The sequence below is a fragment of the Amblyraja radiata genome, chromosome 25 (assembly GCF_010909765.2).
Source record: "Amblyraja radiata isolate CabotCenter1 chromosome 25, sAmbRad1.1.pri, whole genome shotgun sequence".
Lineage (NCBI taxonomy): Eukaryota > Metazoa > Chordata > Chondrichthyes > Rajiformes > Rajidae > Amblyraja > Amblyraja radiata.
Window position 1 is genome coordinate 11,037,387 of NC_045980.1, and position 14,464 is coordinate 11,051,850.

The 14,464-nt window shown below is 41.4% G+C and overlaps 1 protein-coding gene across 1 annotated transcript in view; it reads right to left on the reverse strand.

Moving 5' to 3' along the window:
* The window catches only part of plbd2 (phospholipase B domain containing 2), a 31,794-nt gene that overhangs the window by 13,984 nt on the left and 3,346 nt on the right, over positions 1–14,464 (reverse strand). The window contains exons 3-6 of the mRNA XM_033043146.1: positions 11,660–11,830; positions 3,342–3,442; positions 1,393–1,607; positions 449–540 (exon numbers count right to left, since the gene is read on the reverse strand). Coding sequence (XP_032899037.1) covers positions 449–540; positions 1,393–1,607; positions 3,342–3,442; positions 11,660–11,830 — 579 coding nt within the window. The remainder of the gene's footprint in view (positions 1–448; positions 541–1,392; positions 1,608–3,341; positions 3,443–11,659; positions 11,831–14,464) is intronic.

Below are 14,464 nucleotides of genomic sequence, written 5' to 3' on the forward strand. Positions count from 1 at the left end.
GCAGACTCCACTCCCTCCTCCCCCACCCCAATCTCGGCACATCCCCAATCCTGGACTTTCCACTCATCATTCTAATTTCATGCTTTGTCTATCTTATTGTGTTTTATGACTGTTGACAGACCAATTTTCCTCCTGGGATAAATAAAATTATATTGTATCATATTGTACCTTCGCTGTACAGACAGAGGATTAGCACCTGGAAATGTTGCTACCACCTTCAAGGGCAGTTAAGGATGAGTTGTTCGTATTCGCCGTACCAGTGATATTTCCCACCCGACAAATGAGGAAATCAAAAATGTTCAATCTCTAATTTATGTCCATATGTGGTCAGTTTATATGTCTCCTAAGTCATTGTGTGCATCAGAATTGATGCTCTGATTGATAAGCACATATTTGTTCATTTAGGAAAGCTGAGAAGGATTAAAAAGTACATCCAGAAATTGCTCACCAATCCACTGCTCAAGATGTAAAAATCGTCACCAGAAAAGATAGTCCCTGGATATGATGAAAAGGCCTGCACCTCACCTGGTATTACATCACCTGTGCAAAATAAAAGCAAGCGTATTGCGAGTAAATCTTAATGATCTTGCTGCAGCATTCAATTTCCAGAACCTTGTGGATCTAATCCCATTCATTCTACAAAGAAATCATAGAAACATAGAAAATAGGTGCAGGAGTAGGCCATTCGAGCCTGCACCGCCATTCAATATGATCATGGCTGATCATCCATCCTGATAACCCCAGTGCATTCATCAAAGAAAATATACTAAAAAATTTTTTAAAATTTATGTTTAGTTTCTCTATTTGCAATGAATTGCTTTAATCACAGAATGTAACTAAATTAAAAAAAAAAATCATCCAGGAATATCTGGAATAAGTGCCTCACATTTAGCAACCATTAGCACATTGTTCATTCACAACAAATTTATTTATTGAGATTAAGTGGTCAATTAAACCTTGATTAATATTGCCCACATTCTGATAACCTGCGTACAAAGAAGGACTTTGACCAATGATGGAGGGCTATATTGAAAAGATCCCAAATACGGCAGGCATATGCTGAAAAACTGCTGGGACCTGTTACTGAGGCCTGGTGTGTGAGCTATGTTCTCCCATACATGCACACCACAATGTTCAGCTTTGCAAGATTTTACTGTGGAGTCGAGACAGCCAAATGATGCTGATCTTCAGCTCTTTTATGCTTTGATAACTAGAATAACTGTTGTACTTTTCAGTGCACACCTATACAAATTAAAACACAAAAATGGAACATTCATAACTTATGCTCTATTGGTCATGTTTAAAACAAAAAAAAACTTTTACACTTTAGTGAGGCTTCACATTGTTAAAACTGCCGAGTTACTTTTTGAACAGTCACATAAACATTTATACCTGCTGGGAAGGTCTTAAAAGGCATCCTGTATTTCTTGATAATTCTGAGCATTGTCTGATAATTACTCCAGGTATCATGCGAAATAAGCAGTTCCTTATTGTCTGGCATTAGTTTGATGAGCGCAGAGCAAGACCCAGAACCAAACATCTTTGAACTGTCCGATTTATTAAATACATTTTCTAGATCTTCCAAGTCACCAGTCATCTGTAAGAGACTGCAAAAATAATGAAGTAGAAAAATATATGACAGAGGGAGGACAGGTAGTGATATTCTGCAGTGTCATGGACTACCCTCACTCGCTTCTGTAAGAACGTTTTGGTTAAGAATAAAAAGCTGCAGAGCAGAGGAACTAAATAAAGAAATGCATCATAGAAGGATCTAAGTAAAATTCTATCATATCGAAGCTGGAGTAACTCAGCGGGACTGACAGCATCTCTGGAGAGAAGGGATGGGTGACATTTCAGGTCGAGACCCTTCTTCGGCATGAAAGTCACAGGAAAGTGAAACGAGAGATAGAGATGATGATGTAGAGAGATAAAGAACAGTGAATGAAAGATATGCAAAAAAGTACCGATGATAAAGGAGACAGGCCATTGTTAGTTGTTTATTGGGTGAAAACAAGAAGCTGGTGTGACTTGGGCGGGGGAAGGATAGAGAGGAAATGTCGGGGTTACTTGAACTTAGAGAAATCAATTTTCAAACCACTGGGTTGTAAGCTGCCCAAGCAAAATATGAGATGCTGTTCCTCCAATTTGCGTTTAGCCTCACTCTGACAATGGAGGAGACCTAGGACAGAAAGGTCAGTGTGGGAATGGGAAGGAGAATTAACGTGTTTAGCAACCGGGAAATCAGGTTCTGGGGAGGGGGTGGTTTGGGTGGGAAGTGGGGAGTTAACCAGGGAGTTGCAGAGGGAATGGTCTCTGCGGAAGGCGGAAAGAGGTGTAGATGAGAAGATGTGACTGGTGTTGGGATCCTGTTGGAGGTGGTGAAAATGTTGGAGGATTATGTGTTGCATTCAACGGCTGATGGGGTGTAAGGTAAGGACTAGGGGGACTCTGTTTCTGTTGCGACTAGGGGGAGGGGGAGCAAGGGTGGAACTGCAGGGTATCGAGGAGACACGAATGAGGGCCTCATCTTTGATGGGAGAGGGAAACCCCCGTTCCCAAAAGAATGAGGATATCTCGGATGTCCTGGTATGGAACACCTCATCTTGGGCGCAGATGCGGCGTAGACAGAGGGATTGGGAGTAGAGGATGCATCTCAGTCTGGTGTGGCAATTGCTCTGTTCTTGACCGCCATGAACCTGCAGAGAACGATGAACACAGCCCAGTCCATCACAACCTCATCGACTTCACAGTTGCATCAGGAAGGCTGGAAGCATCGTGAAAGATGTCTGCCACCCTGGCCATTCCCTTTTCTATCTTCTACTTTCTAGAAGGTACAGCAGCTTGAAAGCCCAGACATCCAGTCTTATGAACAGCTTCGTCCCCACTGCTATCAATGCTGAACCAGTCATTTCTTTCACACCCCCTACCAGAGGTGCTGCCACATAACTCTACCTCATTTTATTATTCCACTTATTTGCTCTACTTCAAATTGCACTACAACATTTGCACCATTCTGCTGATTTTGCAATAGTTGCTGTATTTATTGTTACATTTATTACCACGTTCACTCTTCACTCAATGAGCTTCATATGAACAAGGAATAAATTAATCTGAAACTAATCTGAATCTGTGTCCCAACCCTATTTGCACACCTTAGATCTATAAACCTTGAAAGAACAAAAACCTAGAGCCCTACTCTTGAAATCTGATGATGCTGAAAAATCGGAAACACAAGTATCATCATAAGCAGGATCAATTTATTTAGTCGTCGGAGAAAGGAAGAAATCAAGATACGTCTTTTGGGCTGCAAAGTATATTCCATTAAAGGATGAATTACTTACATTAATCCGTCAGATCGAATGCTGAATTTTCCAGTAGGAAACAAAATATGCTTATTATAGCCGTCATCCATTCCTTTCAGCTGCAGTAATGCCAATCGTATCTGATCAATTTAAAGCAGATATTCATTTCAACAAACTGTCTTACATTCTTGGTCTCTCTTAGGCTATAATCTCCAAGCACACAACTTGAACACAACTTTCATTTTTAACTTAACTAGTATACACAAAGGCAAAACACCTTAGTTTGCCCACATCTCCAAAACCAACCGATTTTCTGAAAAGCAAAAACCTTGAAGGAAAAAAACCCCAGAATGTTGCAAAAATTCAGCAAGTCAGGCATAGCTGTGGAGAAAAATATAGAATTCATGTTTCAGGGTGGCCTTTGAAATTCAGGGTGGTTAGAAATTGAAGATGTTTTAAGTTGCAGAGAAGGGAGAGAGGAATGGTGGAGGCAAGAACAAAGAGAATCATGAGGTCATAAGCGATAGGTGCAGAATTAGTCCATTCGGCCCATCAAGTCTACTGCACCATTCAGTCATAGCTGATCTATCTCTCCCTCCTAACCCCATTCTCCTGCCTTCTCCCCATAACCCCTGACACCTGTACTAATCAAGAATCTATCCATTTCTGCCTTAAAAATATCCATTGACTTGGCCTCCACAGACTCTGCGGTAAAATAATTCCGCAGATTCACAACCCTCTGGCTAAAGAAATTCTTCCTAATTTCTTTCCTAAAGATACATCCTTTAATTCTGAGGCTATGACCTCTCATCCTGGACCCCTCCCACTAGCGGAAACATCCTCTCCACATCAACTCTATCCAAGCCTTTCAATATTCGGTAGGTTTCAATGAGGTCCCCCCCCCTCATGCTTCTAAACTCCAGCGAGTAAAGGCCCAGTGCCTTCAAATGTTCATCATATGTTAACCCTGGAATCATTCATGTAAACCTCCTCTGGACCCTCTCCAGAGCCAGAACATCCTTCCTCAGATATGGTGCCCAAAATTGCTCACAATACTCCAAATGCGCCTGACCAGTGCCTTATAGAGCCTCAGCATTACATCCCTGTTTTTGTATTCTAGCCTTCTCGAAATAAATGCTAGCATTGCATTTGCCTTCCTTACTACCGATTTGACTTAATTTGAAAATTAACTTTTTGGGAAACCTACACCAGCACTCCCAAGTCCCTTTGCGCCTCCAATTTCTGGATTCTCTCCCCATTTAGTAAACAGTCTACATCTTTATTCCTACTACCAAAATGCATGACTCCATACTTTGCTACACTATATTCCATCTGCGACTTCTCTGCACACTCTACCAACCTGTCGAAGTTTCCTAGTGTTCCCTGTTTTCTCTACACTACCTGCTCCTCCACCTTTTTTCGAATCATCTGCAAACTTGGCCACAAAGCCTTCAATCCCCTCATCCACATCATTAATATACAACGTGAAGAGTAAAGGCCCAAGCACCGACCCCTGTGGAACTCTGTCTGTCTGTCATGGAGAGGATACTAGGTGACAAAAGGTGGTAGAAACTGCTGAGAAAGGGTGATGAACGCTTACTTTTGTAATTGATCAGTGTGAAGGGGGTGAATGAGGACAGAGGAGGGGGAAACTGTGCTTAAACTGTGGGATACAAATTAGATGTTGGAAATTCAGCTAGAAAGTAAAGAATTCAGGAAATATTCAGAAGGATACGTGGAACGAGAAAAACTGGTTTAACATAGTAAGTTAATGACCTTTCATTAGAATAGATCAGTTCTGACAAACTGAAAAAGCTGGTTATCTAAAATAGTTTAATTCAACGTTGAATCCTGATTACTATAACATGCCTGGTTAGAAGGTTTTCTACTTAATCGATACATTAAGATTAATGCACCAAACAGTATAGGATATCGTCAAAATATAAGTTTAAAAAAAATTATTCCACTGAATTCTGTAACAAAAGTGAAGATTAAAGCATATAATAATACATTTTATTTTTGGGAGCCTTTCAGACATCTCAAGGACACCTTACAGAGATTAACAGGAATAAAAAACATATAATCAGAATAAAATAAATAATAAAGACATCACAGAAACACAAATTGAAAACAGAATTCAGTCCAAAAACAAAAAATCAAAAACACAATGTGAAGAGAGAGCAGCGGCAGCTAAAGCGCGCCAGCGTCCACTCTCTCTTCACGGCAGCCATCTTGGACAAAGACTAACAGGATTACGTACAGACAAAAAATCATCCCCCCACAATGGATACCACTGTGTGGGAAGGCACAATGTCCAGTCCCCAACCCCAAGTTCACCCAAAGTCAGGCCTATTGAGGCCACCGCAGTTGCCTCTACGGAGGCCCGATGTTCCTGGCCGTTCTCACCGGGTGGTCTTGCCCCGGCGTCGGGAGAGTCCTCTCAGCGGCTGGGCCACCTGGAATGGCCGCTTCCTAGCTGGGGACCGCGGCTTCCGAAGCCGACAAGGCCGCGCCGGTTTGGAGCTCCCAGGCTCCCGATGATGAAATCGGCGCCGCCCGCACCGCTCCGCAGACCCGCAGCCCGGAGGTGTTGAACTCGGCGGTCTCAGCTCACCGGAGCTCCAGCGCGGTGACCCAGGCAAGGCATCGCCCGCTCCGCTCCACGATAGCGCTCCAGCGCTGTGCCGCCACCGAGGCCGAGGTGGCGGCACATATCTAGAATTTGAACTCGAATGTTTGCGTTAATACTCGAATACATCAGCTCATCAAGGCACCCTATCTTTTATAGTGCTCTACATACATTACAGTTAAAGATCAGTGTAAAACAAATTAGTCAGCCAATTATAAACAGTGGCTACATGATTAGATTCACGATTTTGCTTCGTTATCCATCTGCCAAATGCAATTACAGAATATTATGTTCACCCAGACTGTTCATTTTAATTGTAAATGCATTTAGGTCAGATGTTGCTGACAATATTTTGGAAAGAATTTAAAAGAATTAAAAAGAAAACATTTAATGGTTAAACATTTTCATGAGGCAGCTAAGGTGAGGTGTTGGCATTTCCGCCAGTGCAAGCTTTCCAGTTTGTCAAATAGGAAAGTTTTTTACATAACTTTCGTCTTTGTTTTCTACGTGTGCACTAAACTTGAGAGTCTTGAATTGACAACAGAAGTCTTTAATGCTTTCCTCAATACTGGGAGCAAGACCACACACACACACGCACGCACGCACACACTAGTCAGTATCAAATCTTTGGTCAGTATAAACAAAACATCTCCCATTGTCCTGTGCAGTGCCACCTGCTGCACAGGAGGAGCAATTGGTCCTCCCACCCCACACAGTCCACCAAACATTACATTCCCATCACATTCCCCCTTTCCAGGCTGAACGTCTCCATTTGGCTGGACCTCACCAAAGATCTTTGGACCTCACTTCACACTTTTTCCCCAGCCTTTTTTGCGTTTCACAACTCTTGCTAAAGGCTCAGAATTAACAGAGTTTTCCTCAGAGTTCTCTTTTGAAGAGATATCAGTATTTGCTTTATCTGTGTGCTGTTCTTTCTCCACTTGACTGTAGTTTTTCTCGGCGGTCGTCAGCGTTTTGGATGCGAATGCGATTGGTTCTTCTTTGCCGTTCGGCGCCGTTTGTAAGATTACAGCTCCAAGACCATACGGCGATGCATTGGCGACCAGCGAGATCGGCTTCGATGGGTCATAGTGGACCAAACGCGTCTTCTGGGCGAGCATCTCCTTCAACCTGGTGAATGCATGGTCACACTCTTTGGACCAGTGCCATTCAACGTCCTGTTTTTGCAGGTTGTTCACGCAATTATAACGCAAATAACGCAATTATAATGACCCTGACGTGAACTACGGGCCTCGTGGAGGGTTACGTGCCAACATCTTGTAAGCGAGCTTAGAGATCAGTATATGTCTTATAAATAAAAAAGTTTTCTTTTTTTTCTTCAAATTTTGTAAGTATTAACATTTGGTCGATTTTGATCACAAATTAGCTCAGAAGGCCCATTTTTAATGCTGTGGTATTTCATTACGATTTAAAAAAATTCAAATTTGGCCACCTATGTCACGGATTGGTACCCTTATTTACGGAAACACCCATATACATGCACATATACGTACACATAAAAAACAACACTAACAATAATAGTGCAACAATAACAATAATAGTCATGTAGTTCAGAGCTTATTTGTGGTTGTAGTGTTTAATAGCCTAATGGCTATCATAGTCATCATGTTATACTCAGACCATGAGGGGCACTTCACCATCAGAACCAAGTTAAATAATAAAGACATAAGAAATTAACATGAAACCATAAATTGTTGAAAAACAGCACCTATCAAGCTTTTCCCAAACCGAAAGAAGGTAGAAAAGTAATACAGTTCAGAATGGGAGGAAACAAAGTGAAGAAGGCAGCATGGAATGGGTGGTGATACAAGGTAGAAATGTGACAAGGAGCAATAAATGGAACATTAAATGTCAACACCAGAACCATAACCAGGATAACAGAGAAATTGAAGTGGTAAGGAACTGCAGATGCTTGAATCTCTAACAAAACAAAAAAGTGTTGGAGTAATTCAGCGGGCCAGGCATCAATGGATAAAATGTACAGACAACCTTTCAGATCGAGACTCTTCTTCAGAAGCTTTAGAAGGAGATAGAAATGGGCAGTAGAGGATTGAGGGATTGTAAGGTTGGAGGCTGTGGAGGGGAGATGGCTGGAGATGAGATCGGTAATGATCTGGGAGATGGTATTCCACCATTGGATCATGGACAAGTGGTAGGTATGAAGAGTCTGAAGATGGGTCCCGATCCAAAGTCTGTCCATTTCCGCCACAGACAATGCCTGGCCCACTCATTACTCCAGCACTTCATGTTTTGCAACCGAGAAATTGCTGGCTATTAAAAATCTTGTCATCTTTCCAATCCGATTCTAGAAATCAATCTCATTCTCCTGCTCTTGCAATGATACTCTGCTAAATGACACTTCTAAAAAGGGTTCCCTTTCCCTCGCACCATGCTTGACAGCTCCCTCATTATTTCGGAACCAATTTTTGCATTTATTTGTTCATCCGTTCACCTCACTTTCCATTCCAATAGATCATATTCCATTATTTCTGCTTTATCCGGTAGGATGACATCCGTGGAGAGGCAGGTGGCACGGTGGAGCAGTGGTAGACTTGCTGCCTCACAGCAGCAGATTTGATTCTGACTACAGGTACTGTCTGTACGGAGTTTGTACGTTCTTCGTATGACCACGTGGGTTTACTCCAGGTGCTCCGGTGTCTTCTCACACTCCAAAGACAATGCAAGTTTGTAGGTTAATTGGCTTCGGTAGTATATGTAAATTGTCCATAGTGTGTAGGATACTGCTACTGTACGGGGTGATCACTAGACGGCATAGACTCGGTGGGCCAAAGGGCCTCTTTCCATGCGGGAATCTCTAAAGTAAAGAAAGAGCAGCAGATTGCGGACGACACGACTGTGGTGGGACTGATAAACAACGATGACGAGTCTGCCTACAGGGATGAAGTCCAAAAACTGACCGTCTGGTGTACCAAAAACAACCTGGTACTAAACCCATCAAAGACAAAAGAACTTGTCGTTGACTTCAGGAGGAAGAGGAGAGAGGAACCTGCTCCCTTATACATCAAAGGAGACATGGTGGAGAGAGTCAACGACTTTAGGTTCCTGGGAATAAACATCTCCCAGGAGCTCAAATGGCAAATGAACACCGTCACTCTCTTGAAGAAGTCTCATCAGCGGCTGTATTTCCTGAAGTCTCTACGGAGAGCTAACGTCTCACAGCCGCTGCTGCTGTCCTTCTATCGATGCGCCGTGGAAAGTATCCTCACCTACGGAATCCTGGTGTGGTTTGCCAGCTGTACTGTGGCTGAGAGGAGGGCGCTGCAGGGAATTATAAAAACTGCGCAGCGCATTACAAACGCTAACCTGCCCTCCTTGGATGACATATACAAGGCCCGATGCTTGCGCAGGGCCATAAATATCAAGAAGGACACATCCCACCCTGCCAACCACCTTTTTACTCTGCTACCCTCGGGGAGGCGACTCAGGTCTCTGCAGGCTCGCACCGGTAGACTAAAAAATAGTTTCTACCCATGTGCGGTAAAAGAGCTTAACTCCAATAGTGAACACTGGGAAGCAAGAAGTAACTTCGAGGAATACCGCTAAATTCTTTTAAACTTTTAAAAAAATGTATCTATTATTTTACTATTAACTGTACATATGTGTATTGGTTGTTGTGTTGTATTTCTTTTTAACGGAGGAGAAGCAAATGGAATTTCGTTGCTCAGTTTTGTGCAATGACAATAAACATATTCTATTCTATTCTATTCAGATTCCCTACCCCTCTGTGCTCCCGAAGTACCATTCTCTGGTCCACTTTTCAAATGCCTGATTTCCTTCAGAAAAGGTTTGTATAACAGAAGGTGCACTAATTGCCTTTATGCCTCATGCTTTTCTACAAACTGGAGCTGCAGACACAACTTCCAGGGGAATCTTGTTGATTTGCTTGGACTACATTAATTATTCATGACAGCCACAGTGACATTGGGAGATCAAACATAAACCTGCTGATCACCTTGCCAAGCAGCTACTTGCATTGTAATTCACTGATTCTTTGACAACATTACCGAATAATTGTAGCTCTTATTTTTGTGGATTTCTAGAAGTCATTTGATAGTTTCCCCATTGACTGTTAAAGCACGAATTTATACAGTTAAGGACAAATTAATGAGAATTGGGATAAGAGAAATGTACTCGAATTGGCAGATGTGAATAGCACGTGTTGGAAGTTCAACCATGAAGGGATAAAGAGCATCATATTGAAGGTTACCAGTGATACGTGTATGTGATAATGTAATGTCAAACGTGTGACTACAGGGCTTTCAAAAAGGTATTACATTGCAAATGCTTTGCAGAATTCAACTTCCACTGGTTAACATCAATAGATATTGACTTTGCTGATCAATAAAAAGCTTTCATCGGTAAGAATAGGAACTCATTAACAAATTGGCTGAAATGAATAAAAAACATTATGGTGCCCAGAAATGGGGGGACTGTGTATAAACACTGCTGGAATTTCTACATGGTGAAACCAAAATGTATAAAAATGGCCTTTATTAAAATCTGACAATGTGCACTTTAACCACATGTATTTTTTTCTATTACATCTCAAAATTGAGCAGTACAGAGGCAAATAAATAAATGGGTCTTTGTCCCAAACATTATGGAGGGCACTGTATACACGAGCCATTCAAGCGATTTACAAACACAACAGTTAGTACAATGAGAAAAATACCAGTGTGTAGAATACAGTGTTCCAGCATTATAGTGTTACTGTTGCTTATGTCCCAGCATATATTTAGAAGGCACTGCATCCCATTTTTCAACAATGAAATGCATTTCAACTGTATTTGCATTGCATGAACATGGAGGAGTAACATAAACAAAACAGAAAAAATAACATGTAATAATGAGATAAATTGGTCATCTGATTATCTGACAGTACGGTGTTGGTAACCAAAGCAAGAAAGTGCGATTGGGCAATCAGCAGCTGAATTATTGACCTAATTGCACAGATAATATCAGAACAGTGATTAGCAAAGCAGAAACAGCAATGTTATCTGCAATGGTGTGATTTTGCAGATCTCTAGTTTTGCTGAATTAGTATATTTTAGTTCAGCATTGCTACTGCTCTCTTCACACATTCAAATAAATACTGTGGATGCTGGTAATCTGAAATTAGAATAGAAAATGGTGGAAATATCCAGCAGCTCGGACAGCCACAGTGAGCAGAGAAACAAAGTTAAAGTTTCAGGTCAATTACCTTACATCTGAAAGCTCATTGACCTCAGTTAACTCCATTAACTCCACTACAGATGCTGACCATCCTGGTGGGTGTTAGACTCTCAGGCTCCGTACCCTTTCATTTACTTCTCATCTAAACTTGGAAATTTGCAGAATTAGTTACTTTGGAGAGCTTTCCTTCTCTTGTATTGCTTTCTGCAGCGGTCCTAGATATGCCATATTTACTTAGTTACAAAAACATTATCAATGTCAAGTCAGGACCATTTTAGCACAAAACAAAAAGACAGAAAACATCAGGCAGCATCCATGGAGAGAGCAGAGTTAATTTCAGATCAATGATCTTTTATCAGAAAATACAAAGTTGGTTAACTAGATTTTAAACAGCTATAATCTATTAGTTATAAAGTTTTGTTCTTTGGTAGTTATTATGCAATTTTTATGCCAACATGTACCAACATATAATTGTTTAGGCTTAAAATATTTTGATATCCAGTTTTGATCTTACCTGGTACCAATATGGATCGGTGTCTCTGTCTATAGGTTGTTGTGCTAGAATTTCTTCCATCCATGCCAGATTACTCTCTATGTAGGTTTTGAGCTTTTCACAGTAGGCAGTCTGATATTTCAAGGGTTCACAGTAGCCATACAATGTATTCATCCAATGCATGTAAATATACTGGAAAATAAAACAATTGAAATGTTACAAGCAAAAACGATTGTTTTAAATTATGAGCAACCATAATGAAGCAGAACTTAACCAAGTCCTATTCACTCATCACTTTGATACATTTTGCCTTAGAGAATGAGTTTTGATTTAGCAACACCTCCGCCGTACAATTCTCAAGCTTACTTTCAAATTTCACCATCTCCCACACCCAACTCTCGCAGTCATTTCCTTCAACTCCAGATTGTCAGGAGATCTGCTGTCCATATTCTGGCTGCTTGATCATCGCTAAACTGACATACTCCGCCAATGGGAGCTTAAAGCAAACCATAGTCAGCCATACAACACAAAACCTGACGTCAATGATACCAAAAGGCACAACCAAGCTTGCCTTATTTGCCCATGCCAACCCCATATTCCTTTAAACTTTTCCTATCCCTAAACCTGCCCAAATGTATTTTAAATGCTGTTATTGTGCCTGTCTACAATTTCTTCAGGCAGCTCAATCCATGAACCCATCATCTTCTGTGTGAAAAAAATAAAATAACCCTCAGGTTTCTATTAAATCTTTCCCCTCTCACCTTAAACTTATGCCCTCTAGTTCTTGATTCTCCTATCTTGGGAAAAAGTGTCTGTGCATTCATACTATCTGCTTCCCTTGAGATTTTATAAGATCACCCCTCAGCCTCTAGTGCTCCAAGGAACAAAGGCCTTGCCTCCCCATCCTCCCCCTGTAGCTCAGGCCCTTGAGGCCTAACAACATCCTTATAAATATGCTCTGCACTCTTTCTAGCTTAATGGCATATTTTCTATAGCAGGGTGACCAAAACTCAACATCCAACTCCAAGTCATCCAGGTATTTGGCTTCAGGAATGCTCTCCATAAATTCCTCAGCTTCTGAGCTGTACCTTAAAATCCTCCTCAGATGCAACTTCTTTGGACAAGCTTTAGTCATAATAATTACCAACGTTGGCATCAAATTTTGGTTGCATCCTTGAGATCTTTTACCTCTTTGAAGGTGTTTTATAAATGCAAATGTGATCACAGTGACAAAATGCAAATTAATCTGCATGCACATTTAAAAGGATAAAAGCTATTATTGTAATCACTTGCTTCCAAAATCTATGTAGACGTTATAAAATGCTGTTAGAAAACCAACTTCACTTGCATAGACGATACTGGTTTACAAAAAAAAGAATGCTGGTGTGACTCCGCGGGTCAGGCAGCATCTCTGGAGACATGGGTAGGTGAGGTTTTGGGTTGGGACCCTTCTTCAGACTACAGTACTCACTTATCCATGTCACTTTCACAGAAATCTTTCTTCGGCAATCCTTTCAGATCAATGGCAATCTGCTTCCATTGTGGTTCTATGGGCACTTCAATTTACCTTACTTTTAAATATAAAAAAGTGTGAAACAGCCCATCAAGTCCATGGTGACCATCAATCACCCATTTATGTTCCTAGGATTCCTATGTTATCTTACATTCGCATCCATTGGAGACAATTTACTGAGACCAATTAACCTACAAACCCGCACATCTTTGGGATATGGGAGGAAACGGAGCACTCGGAGGAAAGCCATGTGGTTACAGGGAGACTGTACGAATTCCACACAGACGGCAACCAAGGTCAGGATCGGTCCCAGGTCTTTGGTCTCTGGTCTCTGGTCCCTGGTCATAGGTCTCAGGTTTCTGGTCCCAGGTCTCCACCAGCTGTGTAACTGTGCCATCCTTTTGGAGCATTTCCCAGGAACAATGCAGAGAGCAGAGTCTCAGCTTTGGGGCGCCCAGTGGTGAACATTTTATTTTCCAGTGTGTTTACTTTTTGTTTTGATTCTTGATATATTGATGGTTCATAAATATCCCTTAAGATCCAACATTGAAAGTTTTTTTTAAAATTGTTTAGTATTTGTGGCCAGTAAAGCTTTGCTAGATTTCAAAGGCTGCGTGACATTTTAGAGAAAGGGCCCTCTCACTGTGCTACCCGAGTATCTGTTGCCAAAAGCACATTCCTGGGATTAAGAAAGGCCCTGCACATCCAGACAAGGTGACTGCAGGCATGAGGGGGAGGAAGCTCAATTTTATAATTCATTTCATGTTTTCACACAATCTAATAGGAGGCCATTCTGTTCATTGAGTCTATACTAGCTGCCCTTTTATTGTAATCTGATGAAACTATAAATGTATCCCCACACGGTGGAATGTACAAAAGGCATTATTTTTGACACAGGTTCAATATCTTTGACTGAATAGGTTTTGTGGATTGACGCAAAAAGCTGGAGTAACTCAGCGGGACTGGCAGCATTTCTAGAGAGAAGGAATGGGTGACTTTTAGGTCAAGGCACTTCTTCAGACCCAAAACGTCACCCATTCCTTCTCTCCAGAGATGCAGCCTGTTCCATTGAGTTACTCCTGTTTTTTATGTCTATCTTTGATTTAAACCAGCATCTGCAGTTCCTTCCTGCAGGTCTTGCAGATGGCTTTATATAAAAGATTGTTGTGGCCTGATAAAACAGTGGGGGTTCAGGAAAAAAAAGGCGCAATCTGAAGAAAAGTTGGTGGATGGAAAGAGTGAAGGAGGCCCGGTTTGTTGCTGACACGCATAACTTCTTAAATAGTGTTAAGGCTACCTCAGGCCATAATACC